The sequence below is a fragment of the Solanum pennellii genome, chromosome 11 (assembly GCF_001406875.1).
Source record: "Solanum pennellii chromosome 11, SPENNV200".
NCBI classification, from domain to species: domain Eukaryota; kingdom Viridiplantae; phylum Streptophyta; class Magnoliopsida; order Solanales; family Solanaceae; genus Solanum; species Solanum pennellii.
In genome coordinates, this window is record NC_028647.1 from 20576549 (window position 1) to 20590574 (window position 14026).

Consider the following 14026-nt stretch of genomic DNA (forward strand, 5'->3'; position numbering starts at 1 on the left):
ACTAACTAAATCATAGTTCTAGTTAAGGATCATATCAACATCTTAGAAAATTTAATTTCATCAATATATTTCAAATGATGCTAAGAGGAAGATTAAAATATCTGGTAAAAAGTACTAGGAAAATTAATAATTGAGGAGTCCCAAAATAAATGATAAGAAAACTTCGGATTATTAATAATTAATAATCATGGTGTCCTAAAATACACTGTAAGTAGAGACCGTGGAAAATAAATGATAAAATGTATTATCAAACTTAATATATAGTAGTCCTGAAATATATAATGCCAAGTACTAATAAGGACAACTAATAATTAAGAATTCCTAAAATAAATGCTAAAAGAATATCTATTTTAAAAATGAAGATATTCCAAAAATATATAGTAAGAGAAAAGATATTGAGCATGAGTTTTCAGATATTGCAATCAGCCTTGTAGGTTCTTTGAACTTTTATCGCGTGCATACTTTAAAAGGTGAAGAGATTCCATACGTATCATCGTATGGATAACTAAAATTATATAAGTGTAAATTAGGTATATAGCATATTATGTAGTCATATTCTTAAGTTATGGCACAAGATTTTGATTTTCATTCTATAACATGTAATATATCAACTTATAGCATTTCTTTAAATTAAAATATTGTAAATATTTATTCAGTAAAATTAGGAAGAAAAAAAAATTAAAAAATGAGTAACTAAAATTGGATAATTTCCGTGAATGTAGTTATTGTTTTTAACTGATAACCAAATGTGCACCTTTTAAGGGAATTTAAAATATATTAATTATAGATATGCACCTTAATTATCTCAATCCGTTTTTAATGGTAATTATTTTTGATTTTTTATCCTAACAAAATTCTATTCTGTAATCTTTCTTTCCATAAACGTGTTTCATTTTTTTTCCAGAAATTGAACTATATTCATATATTCGAATTCTGTCATATTGTATCATTTTTTTTTTTGGAAAAACAATTAAAATTGAAGGTTGAAAAAGTTTAGATTTGATTTGATGGAGAAAATTGTGTCAATTTTAATTAAACATGGTGGCAAATGGAATTCATCAGGTTAGTTTTTTTTAATATTTTAGTAATGTGTCGTTTTTTTTCCCCATGTTATATTGCATATGTTAAATTGATATATTTTTTTTTGTGAAACATTAATTCAGTGTTTCTACTAATAAAAATTTCGTAATATTAATGTATTTTCATGTGTAATTAAAACGAAGAATGATGGTAAATGTGATTACTGGTTAAAATTTAAAATTTTACAGTTTTTGATAAATTTAGCAAATTTTTTGTTTTTGAAACAGTAGAACAATATTTGACATTTTGTATTAATAATGTACACATTTTGTATTTTAATGTATAAAAATAGTGTATGAACAATATATACGAAAATCAATGTTTATAGTTGTACGTAGCTATTATTGATTTGTAATATATATATGAATTCTGTATAAAAATTGAATTAACTGTATATATTTTTTTTATTAAATTGGATAAATTGAGTATGAAATTGTATTTTAGATTGTATGTAGTATTTAGTTGTGTAGCATGCAGTATGTATAAAAATTGTTTTAATTTTGTATTAATTTAAAATTTTGTTATTGTATATATAAGTTACTTGTATATAATTTTGTGTGATTTGTGTATTAATTTTGTAATAAATAATGTATTAATTGTGTAGTAAATTATAATAGTGTATAAACAGTGTGGTAATTGTGTATTAAGTTATGTATAAAGTGTGTATTATTTTTTGTACAAACTGTATGAAATGTGTGGTAAACAGTGTATGATTTGTGTATTAATTTTGTATAAAATGGTATTAAGTGTGTAATAAACAATGTATTAATTGTTTATTGAATTACAATAGTGTATAAACAGTGTAGTAATTGTGTATTAAATTGTGTATGAAGTGTGTATTATTTTTGTACGAAGTGTATGAAGTGTGTGGTAAACAGTGAATTGTATATAAATTGTGTATGAAATGTGTGTTAATTATGTATGAATAAATTTTTAATTTTATTATGGGATGCACTGAATGTAATTTTAATGTTGTGAAACAGGGAAATACATCGACTTTGAAATGGAGGGCATCTTATACGATACTTCTACTCTTTATACTGGTTTAGTTAATTCTATAGTAACTCAGCTAAACATAGAAGAAAATCTAAATTCTGTTGAGATAAAGTATATAGTTAGCGAAATGTGTCCACCTATAAAAATTCATAATGATGTTGGGGTAAAGGTTTATCTAGATCAGATGAGGGTGAATTTGGATTTTTTTACAAAATATCTATTATGCATCACTTTGAAAGATTGTGGGCAGTATAACGAATGTCATAGAGTTATAGTTAATGATATAATAAATTCTGATGTTAGATTATCACAGAATAACATAGATCTATACTCCAACAATTCTATCCGTTTGATCGGAATGGATTTAGACGGAGTTGTCAATGATAATAGTGAAGTAGATAATGATATAATATGTGATCATTCTAATTTATTTGTAGCTGAAAATCAGATTTATAATAATAAAGGAACCCTTAAGGAGGTTATGTGGCATGTTGGACTTGTTGAGAAGTTCAGCTTTCGGGTTGCACGTTGTAATGCATCTAAGTAAGTTTAAATTTATTTTTTATTTTTTTTGTTTTGTTACAATGTATATATATCGTAATGTATATTTTATTAAATTTTGTAACAGTTATCACCTGAATTGTATTTCTAAGAGTTGTTCTTGGATGATGAGGGCATCTAGTTTGAATAAATCTAGTTTATTCAAAGTTCGGAAGTATATTTCTCAGCATACATGTTGTGTTAGAGAAAGAGTTTATGCCAGACGTCAAGGGATAACTGACGTTGTAGCTGTCTTGATAATGGATAATTATATTGATCCATCTAAGGTATATACTCCAAAAGATGTAGCTGATGATATGTTGAAATTGCATGGTGTTTCGTTGACATACATACAGGCATGGAGAGCTAAAGAAAAAGCAGTAAAGTTGGTGCGAGGAGATCCAGCAGAATCTTATGCAAGATTACCTGGTAATTTCGAATATAATGATAAATTTAAACATTTGTTTATTTTGTTGTGTAGTAACAGTTTCGTGTATTATTTATGTATAAAATATGTATTTTTTATGTATGAATTGGGCTGTTATTTTCAGGTAATTTCGAAAATAATGATAAATTTATACAGTAACAGTTATGTGTATTTTTTATGTATAAACTATGTATTTTTTATGTATGAATTGGACTGTTATTTTCAGGTTATTTTTACATTTTGGAGCAAACATATCCAGGATCTGTTTTGAAAATAAAAAGGAATGAAGATGATACATTTTTATATGCATTTGTTGCTTTAGAAGCATGTATTAGGGGCTGGGAATATTGTAGGCCAATTGTAGTTGTTGATGGTGCTGCATTAAAATGTTCATATGGTGGTACAATGTTAACTGCAAGCACATTGGATCCGGGAGGTAAAATATTAGCCTATATAATTTTCTAATTACATAATATAATGAAAAAATATATGAATGATATTTTTGATTTATGTGATATTTTTTTTAAAATTAATGAGCAGGTCATATACTTCCGTTGGCGTATGCGATAGTAGATTCTGAAAATGATGCTTCATGGACATGGTTCTTTGAGCAATTTAGAGAAGCATATGGAGTTAGACAAAATATGTGTTTTATGTCAGACAGAAATGAAAGCATATGGAAAGGGACAACAAATGTATATCCTGAATCAGAACATTATGCATGCATATGGCATTTATCAGTCAATGTTTTGAAGAATTTCAATAGAAATACTGAAGATTTGAAGATGTTGTTCTTTTCATTGGCAAAAGCTTATACAAAACAACAGTTTGAGACAATTATGGGAAGAATAGATCAGATAGATACGCGAATACGACCATACTTGTTTGATATTGGTTATAGCAAATGGTCAAGAGCTTACTCGAATTGTAAGCGCACATGGACCATGACTTCAAACATCGCGGAGTCATTGAATAATGTTAACAGATTAGCACGGAGGTTACCGGTGATTTCACTTCTTGAGTTTATGAGGGTGACAATTCAGAGGTGGATTCACAAGCATAATGAGGAGGCTGATAAGACTACATCTAATCTGACAAAAAAATATGATGTTTATCTACAGGAAAGTATTACGTTGTCGTGCAATATGAGGGTATGTGTTTCACTGTATTGTATTTTTAATTCATGCTAATCTTCAGCATGTATAAATTTTTTTTTTTACACAGGTGATACCTTCAACTGTTGATCTGCATGCTGTAGCTGAAGGAGCAAAGAAATACATAGTAAATTTGAACACAAGGATGTGTAGTTGCGGAAGATTTCAACATTATGAGATACCATGTGGTCATGCAATTGCTGTTCTCCGGTACAGGAAGTTACATGAAGCAGATTTCTGTTCTGCTTTTTATAGCCTCAAGAATTTCAAAGATGCTTATGCCATTCCTGTCGAGCCTATCCCGTGCGAGAGTACATGGGATATACCAAGTTATATTTCAGATCCTAAATTGATGCCGCCTGGTCCAAAAAGAGCAGCAGGAAGACCCAAACTTGAACGGTGGAAAGGATTCGCAGATGTGAAATTCAAGAAGACAAAAAGCACATGCAGTAGATGCCATCAGGTTGGACACAATAGGAAGACTTGTTCAAATTATCCTGTACAAAAACAATGATGTCGTAATGTTAAATCTGTGTTTTTGAGGCATTACATTGTTATCAAATGTTTTTTTATTGAATAATATTACTATTCATACAAATGTCATACAGTATTCATACAGTTTTCATACATTATTCATACCTGTAATATACATACAATTTGTTTCTGTTTGTATTTTGAAAAATATATTTTATAATTTGTCATAATTCATATATTTTTTCATACAGTATTCATACCTGTAATATAATTAATATCTGTTTCTGTTTGTATTTGAAAGTGTATAGTATTCATGCAAAACAAATTTATGGAATAATTTAACATTACTATGTACTATATATCAAATTTTAATATGACATTCATAATTCATATGATTTTCATACATGATTCATACAGTTTCATATATGTTAAAGTGAGACACATTTAGTAATAATCAGTAATAATTTATATAAAACCATCAGTAGTCATAATAAAAATACAAACAGAAACAAATTGTATGTATATTACTGGTATGAATAATGTATGCAAGATGGTGATACACATTTATTAATGTATAATTGTATGATATAATTCATACTTTTTTCATACAGTATTCATACCAGTAATATAATTAATATCTGTTTCTGTTTGTATTTGAAAGTGTATAGTATTCATGCAAAACAAATTTATGGAATAATTTAACATTACTATGTACTATATATCAAATTTTAATATGACATTCATAATTCATATGATTTTCATACATGATTCATACAGTTTCATATATGTTAAAGTGAGACACATTTAGTAATAATCAGTAATAATTTATATAAAACCATCAGTAGTCATAATAAAAATACAAACAGAAACAAATTGTATGTATATTACTGGTATGAATAATGTATGCAAGATGGTGATACACATTTATTAATGTATAATTGTATGATATAATTCATACATTTTTCATACAGTATTCATACCAGTAATATAATTAATATCTGTTTCTGTTTGTATTTGAAAGTGTATAGTATTCATGCAAAACAAATTTATGGAATAATTTAACATTACTATGTACTATATATCAAATTTTAATATGACATTCATAATTCATATGATTTTCATACATGATTCATACAGTTTCATATATGTTAAAGTGAGACACATTTAGTAATAATCAGTAATAATTTATATAAAACCATCAGTAGTCATAATAAAAATACAAACAGAAACAAATTGTATGTATATTACTGGTATGAATAATGTATGCAAGATGGTGATACACATTTATTAATGTATAATTGTATGATATAATTCATACATTTTTCATACAGTATTCATACCAGTAATATAATTAATATATGTTTCTGTTTGTATTTTGAAAGTGTATAGTATTCAAGCAAAACAAATTTCAACATTACTATGTACTATATATCAAATTTTAATATGACATTCATAATTCATATGATTTTCATACATGATTCATACAGTGTTTCATATATGTTAAAGTGAGACACATTTAGTAATAATCAGTAATAATTTATATAAAACCATCAGAGTATTCATAATAAAAAAACTGGGAAAATACATAAATTGTTCATAAGTTAAAAAAAAAACAAGTCTTTCAAATAAATGTACATTGTGCCATGAAGATTTCTACTTCCTGATACGGAATTTTGGAGTAGGATAATTGGTGGTGTCCATAACTTGTTCTTTATGAGTTCGAGGTCCACCCTTCTTGCTAGCAACTGTTCCTGTAACTTCACTTTCACTGATTGCGCCTTCATCATTCTTTGATTTTCCATAATGCCAAAGTAATGTAGCATATCTTTGACGATGATATGTTGAATCAATATCAATATGTGATATATCAAAAACACCATTGCTCATGTATTCGGCAAATAGAGATGTGTATAAACCACAATCACTGTAAACAAATTGTAAAAAAAAAATTGTAATGAATATATAGCAATTTCAATTTAAAATGAATAAAAAATAATGTAAGAAATATACATACTTTGAACTTTCTTCTTGTTGAGGAACATGTGTAACATTCTTGATACTTAGAGGTTCAGAGTGAGACTTCTGTTGATAATCAGGGAGATTATTCGCATACAAATCAAGCCTTTTGCCATAAAAACCTGTGCTCGTCAGAAATAAAGGAATCATGGTTGCAAGCTTATCAACAGCTTCTTTGACTTTCCTTGAATGAACAGATCCTCCCATCATCGAATCATATACATATAGACATCTACTTTTGATTCGGAATACAACAAGAAACCAATGGAATTTGTCATTGATGTTGACTGGGATGATTACTTCGTCAACCCTATCCCAAGGAATGTTAGCAAGCAGCTTATATCCTCTAATGCATTGTCCAACATCATGGTCCGGTGATATGCATCTCATGTCACATTGTGATTGTCTCCACTGTTTCTCAATGTTATCAACCCATTCCATAAACAAACAATCAACAGTACTGTAAGAAGTGACTGTTTGGGAGTATTTTGCCTTCTTTCGGAGATAATACATTATTGTATTAATATGCTGTTGTAACAAAAAAAAATACCTATCTGATTCATTCACTGTTCACACATATTTCATACAGAAAATATTCATACATATATCACTGCAACTCAAAACCATAATAATTAGTTGAAAAAAGGTCTTACCCCGTCCTCCCAAGGTCTGCCCGGTTAACTCATTATGTGAAAAAAAATCCTTCTCTCCGATTTTGACAACGCCAAAGTCCATTTGAGGATGAAATGTGTTTTTAATCTTGGAATATGCTGCTTTTCTGTATATATTTAAAAAAGTGTTATATTAATTTAGTAGTTTAGAAATTAAATAAAATAATTTTTATCATCGTTCAAATTACCTGCCACGCCTGCTCGACACATCTTTGAAAATCCATTTATTGAACTCCTCAATCAGTTCATATGGTACATCAAACCCATTGTAATTTTGGAATGGATGTTTGATTTGAAAGAATGTAGGTACTCTATTTGAACTGCTTTCTCCTTCCTACATTCTGATATAAGGAGAAGAATCGTACTTACCCACATTCTTGTGTCTTGTTCGCACATTTGGAGTGGTGGTGGCATTAAGAATCGGATCAAGGGCAATTATTTGTGTCATGGTAAAATCAGGATAATCGTCCAATGTTGGTGGTTTTGATTTTGACCTTGTAGATGCATCAACATTTAAACAATCATCCGTTGACTTTTGAGCTGCATATACATTAAAAATTGTTAAATAAAAAAATATTTTAAAATTTTCATTTATGTGATAAAAATGAATATATCGTACCAGCTGTGTTTGAACTTTGGACTTGTTGTCCAATTGTCTCTGTAGGCATATCTATTGGATCAAATTTTGCAGCATGATGGTTGGCGTTTTCCTGAAACATGTATTTATACACATGTAATACAAAACTAATGCAGTTAATCATACACAATTCTAATAAAATTACAACATAATATTGAAAAATACATAATTCATACAGATAGTATACAAAAAATAATACAATATAATCATACACATTTCAAACAAACTTAAAACATTCTTTTATACACAATATATTCAACACCAACTATACAAATCAAAACATAAAGTATAACTAATTATGGATATTACTATTCACCAGTATCAAAAAACTTTGTACAAAAAAATTTATACACATTTTATATATACAGTGATAATATAATGAATCATACACAATTCATACAGTGGATCATACACATTTCATACAGTTAATCACACACAATTCATATAGTGAATCATACATAAAAAATACATGTTTCAGCAATTGAGATTGTAATATGAAGAAATCTGTAATTTCATACAGTGAATCATACACAATTCATACATTATTTATTTACACAAAATTTATATATTAAATATTTTATACACAAATAACAGAAAATAAAAATAACAGAATTTATATATTCTTCAAACAAAATTCATACATAAAGTATACACAGATATATATACCTCTGGTTGTTCTTCGGGTATTTGTTCTCCTCTTGACAATCGAATCTCATCAATTATCATTTTGGTGGAGTTATCAACATACACCTTGATATCAGCCATGTGCTTGTGAACCTTATCGGTGAACATAAAAAAATTTATACATGAATAGTTTATAAAGTCATTATATTAATTATATAAAAATATGTTGGAACTTACAGTGATTTTGAGTTCTTTCAACTCTGCCTTAACCTGTTAATTAAAAAAATAAGTGTTTGATATGTGTACTGTAATTTCAAAAAAAATTATGTTTATTTGAATATTTTACTTGTACCTCTGCAATATCAGCTCTCAATTCTTGAACTTTATGTTCACTATCAACAGCACGATTTTCCGATGATCTGGGATTTTCTGAATCGTGGTGGCTGCTGGACTGATTTAAGATGGTTTCGTCCATTAGATTTAACTCTTCTTCAGAGAAGACAATATTTCTGAATTTATGCTGCATAAAAAAAATGTATAATGTATAATGATTTATAATGAATGTAATAACATTGTAAGAAAAATACCTGATTCCCATGTGTTCTGAAAATTGTTTTCTTCAAATCGTCAAAAAAAAAAATGACGTCATTCGGTGTCTTCCAGTTCAGGATTCTCGGTGTGCGATTTGAAACACGTATAGCAATTGTGTTGTCAAATGGATGACAACACTCATAAAACCATATCTGCAGTGCTATGTGGAACTGGCTGGATTTGAATGACGTTGGATTTTTTTTGAATTTTTTATTGCAAGCTTTGAGTGTTAAATTAAAACACTCATTTGCCCAAGGGAAAGTGGCATACTGTCCAGACTCTACCAAATCAAAATACAATTTTGAAATTGTTGTCTTTGAAGGGTCTGATGCAGTCAGAAATGAAGAAATAAAGTACAAGATCCCGATGTTTAGACGGTCATCTTCTTCCCAAAAATTTTGCAATGTAAACTTGTAATAAAAATCTGACTTTGATACTTTATTAAAATCTCCAAAATTTTCAGCAATGAGTCTGTTTGGAACATGTGGATCAGATACAAAATCAGAAACAGGTCCACATTTCAAACCAGTTATAGCAACAAACTCTTTTAACCCAAAATGTAACTCTTTACCATTTACTTTAATGACAAACATGTCATCCCTAACATTTTCATTCCCCATTATAAATAAGTGTCTCAACAATTGANCAAAAAATATGATGTTTATCTACAGATCCGCAAACATATTCATGTTAATACATGAAGACAAATGTGTTTGTGTCTTCTTTTCCTAAAAAATTGTAAAAATTAAATACATTAATCATACACATATTCATACACATGTAATACAAANTTGTAAAAATTAAATACATTAATCATACACATATTTATACACATGTAATACAAAACTAATGCAGTGAATCATACACAATTCAAACAAACTTACAACATAATATTGAAACATACATAATTCATACATATAGTATGCAAAGCATAATCATACACATTTCAAACAAACTTACAACATTCTTTCATATACAATATATTCAACACCAAAAAATACCAATCAAAATATAAAGTATAACTAATTATGGATATTACTATTCAACAGTATCAAAACTTGATTAAAAAAAAAATTATACACAATTCATACACATTTTATATATACATTGAATCATACAGTGAATCATACAAAATTCATACAGTTAATCATACACAATTCATACAGTGAATCATACATAAAAAATACATTATTTATTTACACAAAAATTTCCTACAGTGAATCATACACAATTCATACATTATTTATTTACACAAAATTTGTATTTTAACTATTTTATACCAAAATAACAGAAAATAAAAATAACAGAACATAAAAAAGTTTTAAAAAATTAACTTTTACTAACCTTTGAACTTTTTTTGGGTTTAACTGTTTCTTCTTCTTCTTGTAAATGTGAAGTACCGATTTCAGATGCTCTTGGTTTTTTTGATTTTGATTTTATCAACTCTTCCACAAAATCAGATTCAGAATCTGATGATTCCTCGATTTCTTTTCCTTTCCTTTTCTTTCCTCTTTCTTTCGTCCTTTTCTCAGATTCATCTATTTTTTTCTTTTCTTTCCCTTTTCTCTTCTTGACGTTTTCCTTTGGATGTTTGTTTGTTTTTTTTTTCTATTGTTGATTTCCCTGATGTAGATTTAACTTTAACAGATGAAGGTTGAGATTGTGTTTGTGATAAAATTTCGAAAGATGGAGCATGAAAATCATCTGAACTTGCTTCTTCATTCAATCTTCTACTTTTTCTCGGGGTTTCGTTGCCTCTTTTCGACATTGTACGGTTTGTTTATCGCAAGAATTGAAGATTTGAGTGCTAAAAATGAAGATTTGAATGCAAATATTTGAGAATTCTTGAAGAAGACTGTTAAGAGAGAAGTGATTTTGAGAGAAAATTTATGCGTGCGAATTTGGTGAAAATTTTTGATAGGCGTGCAGATGTTTCGATTTTGAAAAGAGTTGGGGAAGAACAAAAATTTGGGGAATATAAATTTATTTTTTTTAGATAATGTTTTACAGTTTTAAAAATAAAACTGTAATTGTTTTAGATTTTGATAAAATCCCTAATATTTTGTAGTTATCTTTAAAAAGGTAACTAAATAATATTTAATTTAAATTACTTTAATTAATAGTTTTGTTTAAAAAAGGTAACTTAAAATAATAAATTTAATTAACTACATTTTTTTAAATATGGTAATTGAATTATTTAAATAAGTTAATTATTATTTTAAAAAATTAATGAGAATAATATATTATTTCTTGATATGCTATAACTTGATTATAATATGCTATAAGTAGTTTATTCTTAAAAAGTTTGTTTATAACTTGATATTTAACCTCTTAAATGTGTGTGTAGTGTTATTTTTAGATTATATAATCACATTTTATGCTAATTATTCATCATCTATTATAATAGTCCTTTCCATAACAAGCATTTCGAGTGTAGTATATAATTGTTTTCCCTTTTCATTTGTTGTTTGTTAATTTCTAATTATGATATAAATTAGACGTTGTACTTTTAGGTACACCAATTTAGTGGCAAAGCTATCGTGCTATTAGCCTCTTGGAAGATGACTTTTGATTTTATTATTTAGAAGTTTGAGGTTTTCATCTTTTGCTTTGCCATAATTCTTTTTGCTATTGTTAATTTACTAGAAGTAGTTGTATTACATTATAGGCATAATACATTAATGTGCTTTTTAACTTTGCTTTAACTAGCATTTATGCCCTCAGACTTTGGATGTGCACAAGTAGACACCTAAAGTTGTATATAATTGACAAACAGAACCATTCGTCCTACTTGACATCCTACATTACTACTTTTTTTTTATCTTACATAGTTATCTACGTTTATTATTGAAATACATATAATCCAAAGGGAGAAGAAATATTAACTCATACATGAACTACTACAAGTAGTAGTAGTTCTATGATTGTTCAAGATTAGATATGGAAAAATCCCCAACCCTCAAAAGGAATAACTTTAACTCATAATTCAAAACAATCTATGTTTTAGAAAGATATAATAACCTATTTATAATGGGTTCAATTATGGAGATTTTCAATTGTATGATTGATGAAGAATTTCTAAGCGGAAGACTAGTAGGGAGCCAAAATTATTATGGAGGAGATTTAATTTACTTTTTTTAGAAAAAAAGAAAACAACATATCAAGCGAATTCGTGTCTTTTTCTATATAAATAAAATATAATTTTTATATTGTGCATACAAAGTAATTTCTAGCAAAAGGGGTTTGGATGAACTTCTTGTGTCCCCTAGCTTTGTCTAGAAAAACAAACGTTCAATGGCCATAGTCTTTGATGTCACAACATTCTTGAAGAAAGGTAAACATTGTCATCTTTTAGAACCTACACTCAGTTTTTTCTACTCTCGCGCAGCCTCAACTTTATAACCTACACTCAGTTTCTTCTTTCTCTTTTCTTTTTCAGTTGTATAGCTTTTATGGAAAAAAAAATAGTACCAAGTTTAAGTGAAGTGTGTGATCTTGTATGTTGTTGAGGCCAATTTAAATAGGTGAGGTTCTTGCTCTTCATTCAGAAACCCAAGGGAATTTCATTCAATTAAGAATTTGTAGGGATTCCTTGATTGAGATTGATTTGGCGAATGTTGTGATCAAGTCCATATTAGATATGCTCATGATTTCCTTCCTTATTTGATGCAGTGTCTTCCTTTCTGAATTCGTTAATTTTTGTGTTCAGGATTCATCTAGGTATTTTCAGATAGAATTGTTTATTTTATCTTCCTTGAAGTCTTGAGGTCTTTATCAGCGTTCCTTGATTCATGGAATTTTGTTATTAAGACAAAATTTTAGCATCTGGAGTATCTTCAGCTTTCCTTCCTTGTGATTTCTTTTCATTTGATTGATCCTTCCTTGTGATCCCTTTTTCACTTATTTGAATCCTGATGGATTCAATTTTACTTCTTCTAGTTCTGCACTTGAAAGTAGACTTATTGTCATTGGTCAAAATCCATGAATGCTTGGGAGGCTATAATATAGTAGATTTGAAAAATATTTGTCAATGATTATAAGGTTTTACTCAACATCCTCGAGATATTAAATATAGTAGTCTTAAGGTCTCTGCTCTTAATGCACTCTTGTGAGTTCAACAACAGTGTTCTGATTTGGCAACATAGGATATGGTCAAAGAGAAGGCTAGGTGTTATTTGTTTTGGATGATTGCTGGTTTAGCATTGGCAGACATATTTGGCGGCCTTTTCAAGCCTCAATGACATTACTACAGTATATAGGGTCTTACAGTTGGGATAGTTCAACATTAACATGCTTGTATCTCTTTTTTCCCCAATAATTGCTATGCAATGTGATTCTACTATGTAATTAGTCGAGTTAGGCATAAGAGAGGGGAATAAATCATGAAAAATGGAGAACACTCTATTGGCCTTAGGCTTGTGCAATAACCCAGATTTTATTTTTTTTTTTGAAATTTCTATAAAATTTCCGTTTCACCCATCCCGATAGTTGCCTCGATTCATTCCTGATAGTATGTGAAGTTGGTTTGAAATTTTTCAACTATTTATTTAACTATAGTTAATTAAGTAACGGATATTTTTTACATAATTAATTTAGTTTGTGATTAATGGGTTAAGTAAGATTTTTCACTTTTAATACATAAATAATTCAGAAAAAAATAAAGAGGAGCATAAAACTAACCTGTATGCGGTGTGAACACGGACCAAAGTAGGCCGAACTGCTTCACGTAAGGATAATACAATTAAAGCTTTCAATGCTCATATGCCTACATTAATTGCTCTCCATATGCTTCCATATATATATATATATATATATA

At 28.2% G+C, this 14026-nt stretch overlaps 3 protein-coding genes across 3 annotated transcripts; 2 read left to right on the plus strand and 1 right to left on the minus strand.

Moving 5' to 3' along the window:
• Positions 1 to 2104: 2104 nt before the first annotated feature.
• On the plus strand, positions 2105 to 4167 carry LOC107003740 (the record flags this gene model as incomplete). Its single annotated transcript, XM_027912714.1, has 4 exons — positions 2105 to 2619; positions 2705 to 3045; positions 3270 to 3479; positions 3584 to 4167. Coding segments are annotated over exons 1-4 (1551 nt in total), but the record flags the coding sequence as incomplete, so codon positions are not given.
• A 6-nt stretch (positions 4168 to 4173) lies between these two features.
• Positions 4174 to 4728, plus strand: LOC114074852. The gene is made up of 2 exons (XM_027912888.1): positions 4174 to 4194; positions 4268 to 4728. Exons 1-2 carry the CDS (start codon positions 4189 to 4191, stop codon positions 4709 to 4711), a joined length of 450 nt encoding a protein of 149 aa, XP_027768689.1. The 5' UTR covers positions 4174 to 4188; the 3' UTR covers positions 4712 to 4728.
• Positions 4729 to 6324: 1596 nt separating this feature from the next.
• LOC107004299 lies at positions 6325 to 7128 on the minus strand. The gene is made up of 2 exons (XM_015202525.2): positions 6686 to 7128; positions 6325 to 6595 (listed from the first exon to the last, which is right to left on the minus strand). The coding sequence occupies exons 1-2, from the start codon at positions 7126 to 7128 to the stop codon at positions 6325 to 6327; spliced, it is 714 nt and encodes a 237-aa protein (XP_015058011.2).
• Between the last annotated feature and the right edge of the window lie 6898 nt (positions 7129 to 14026).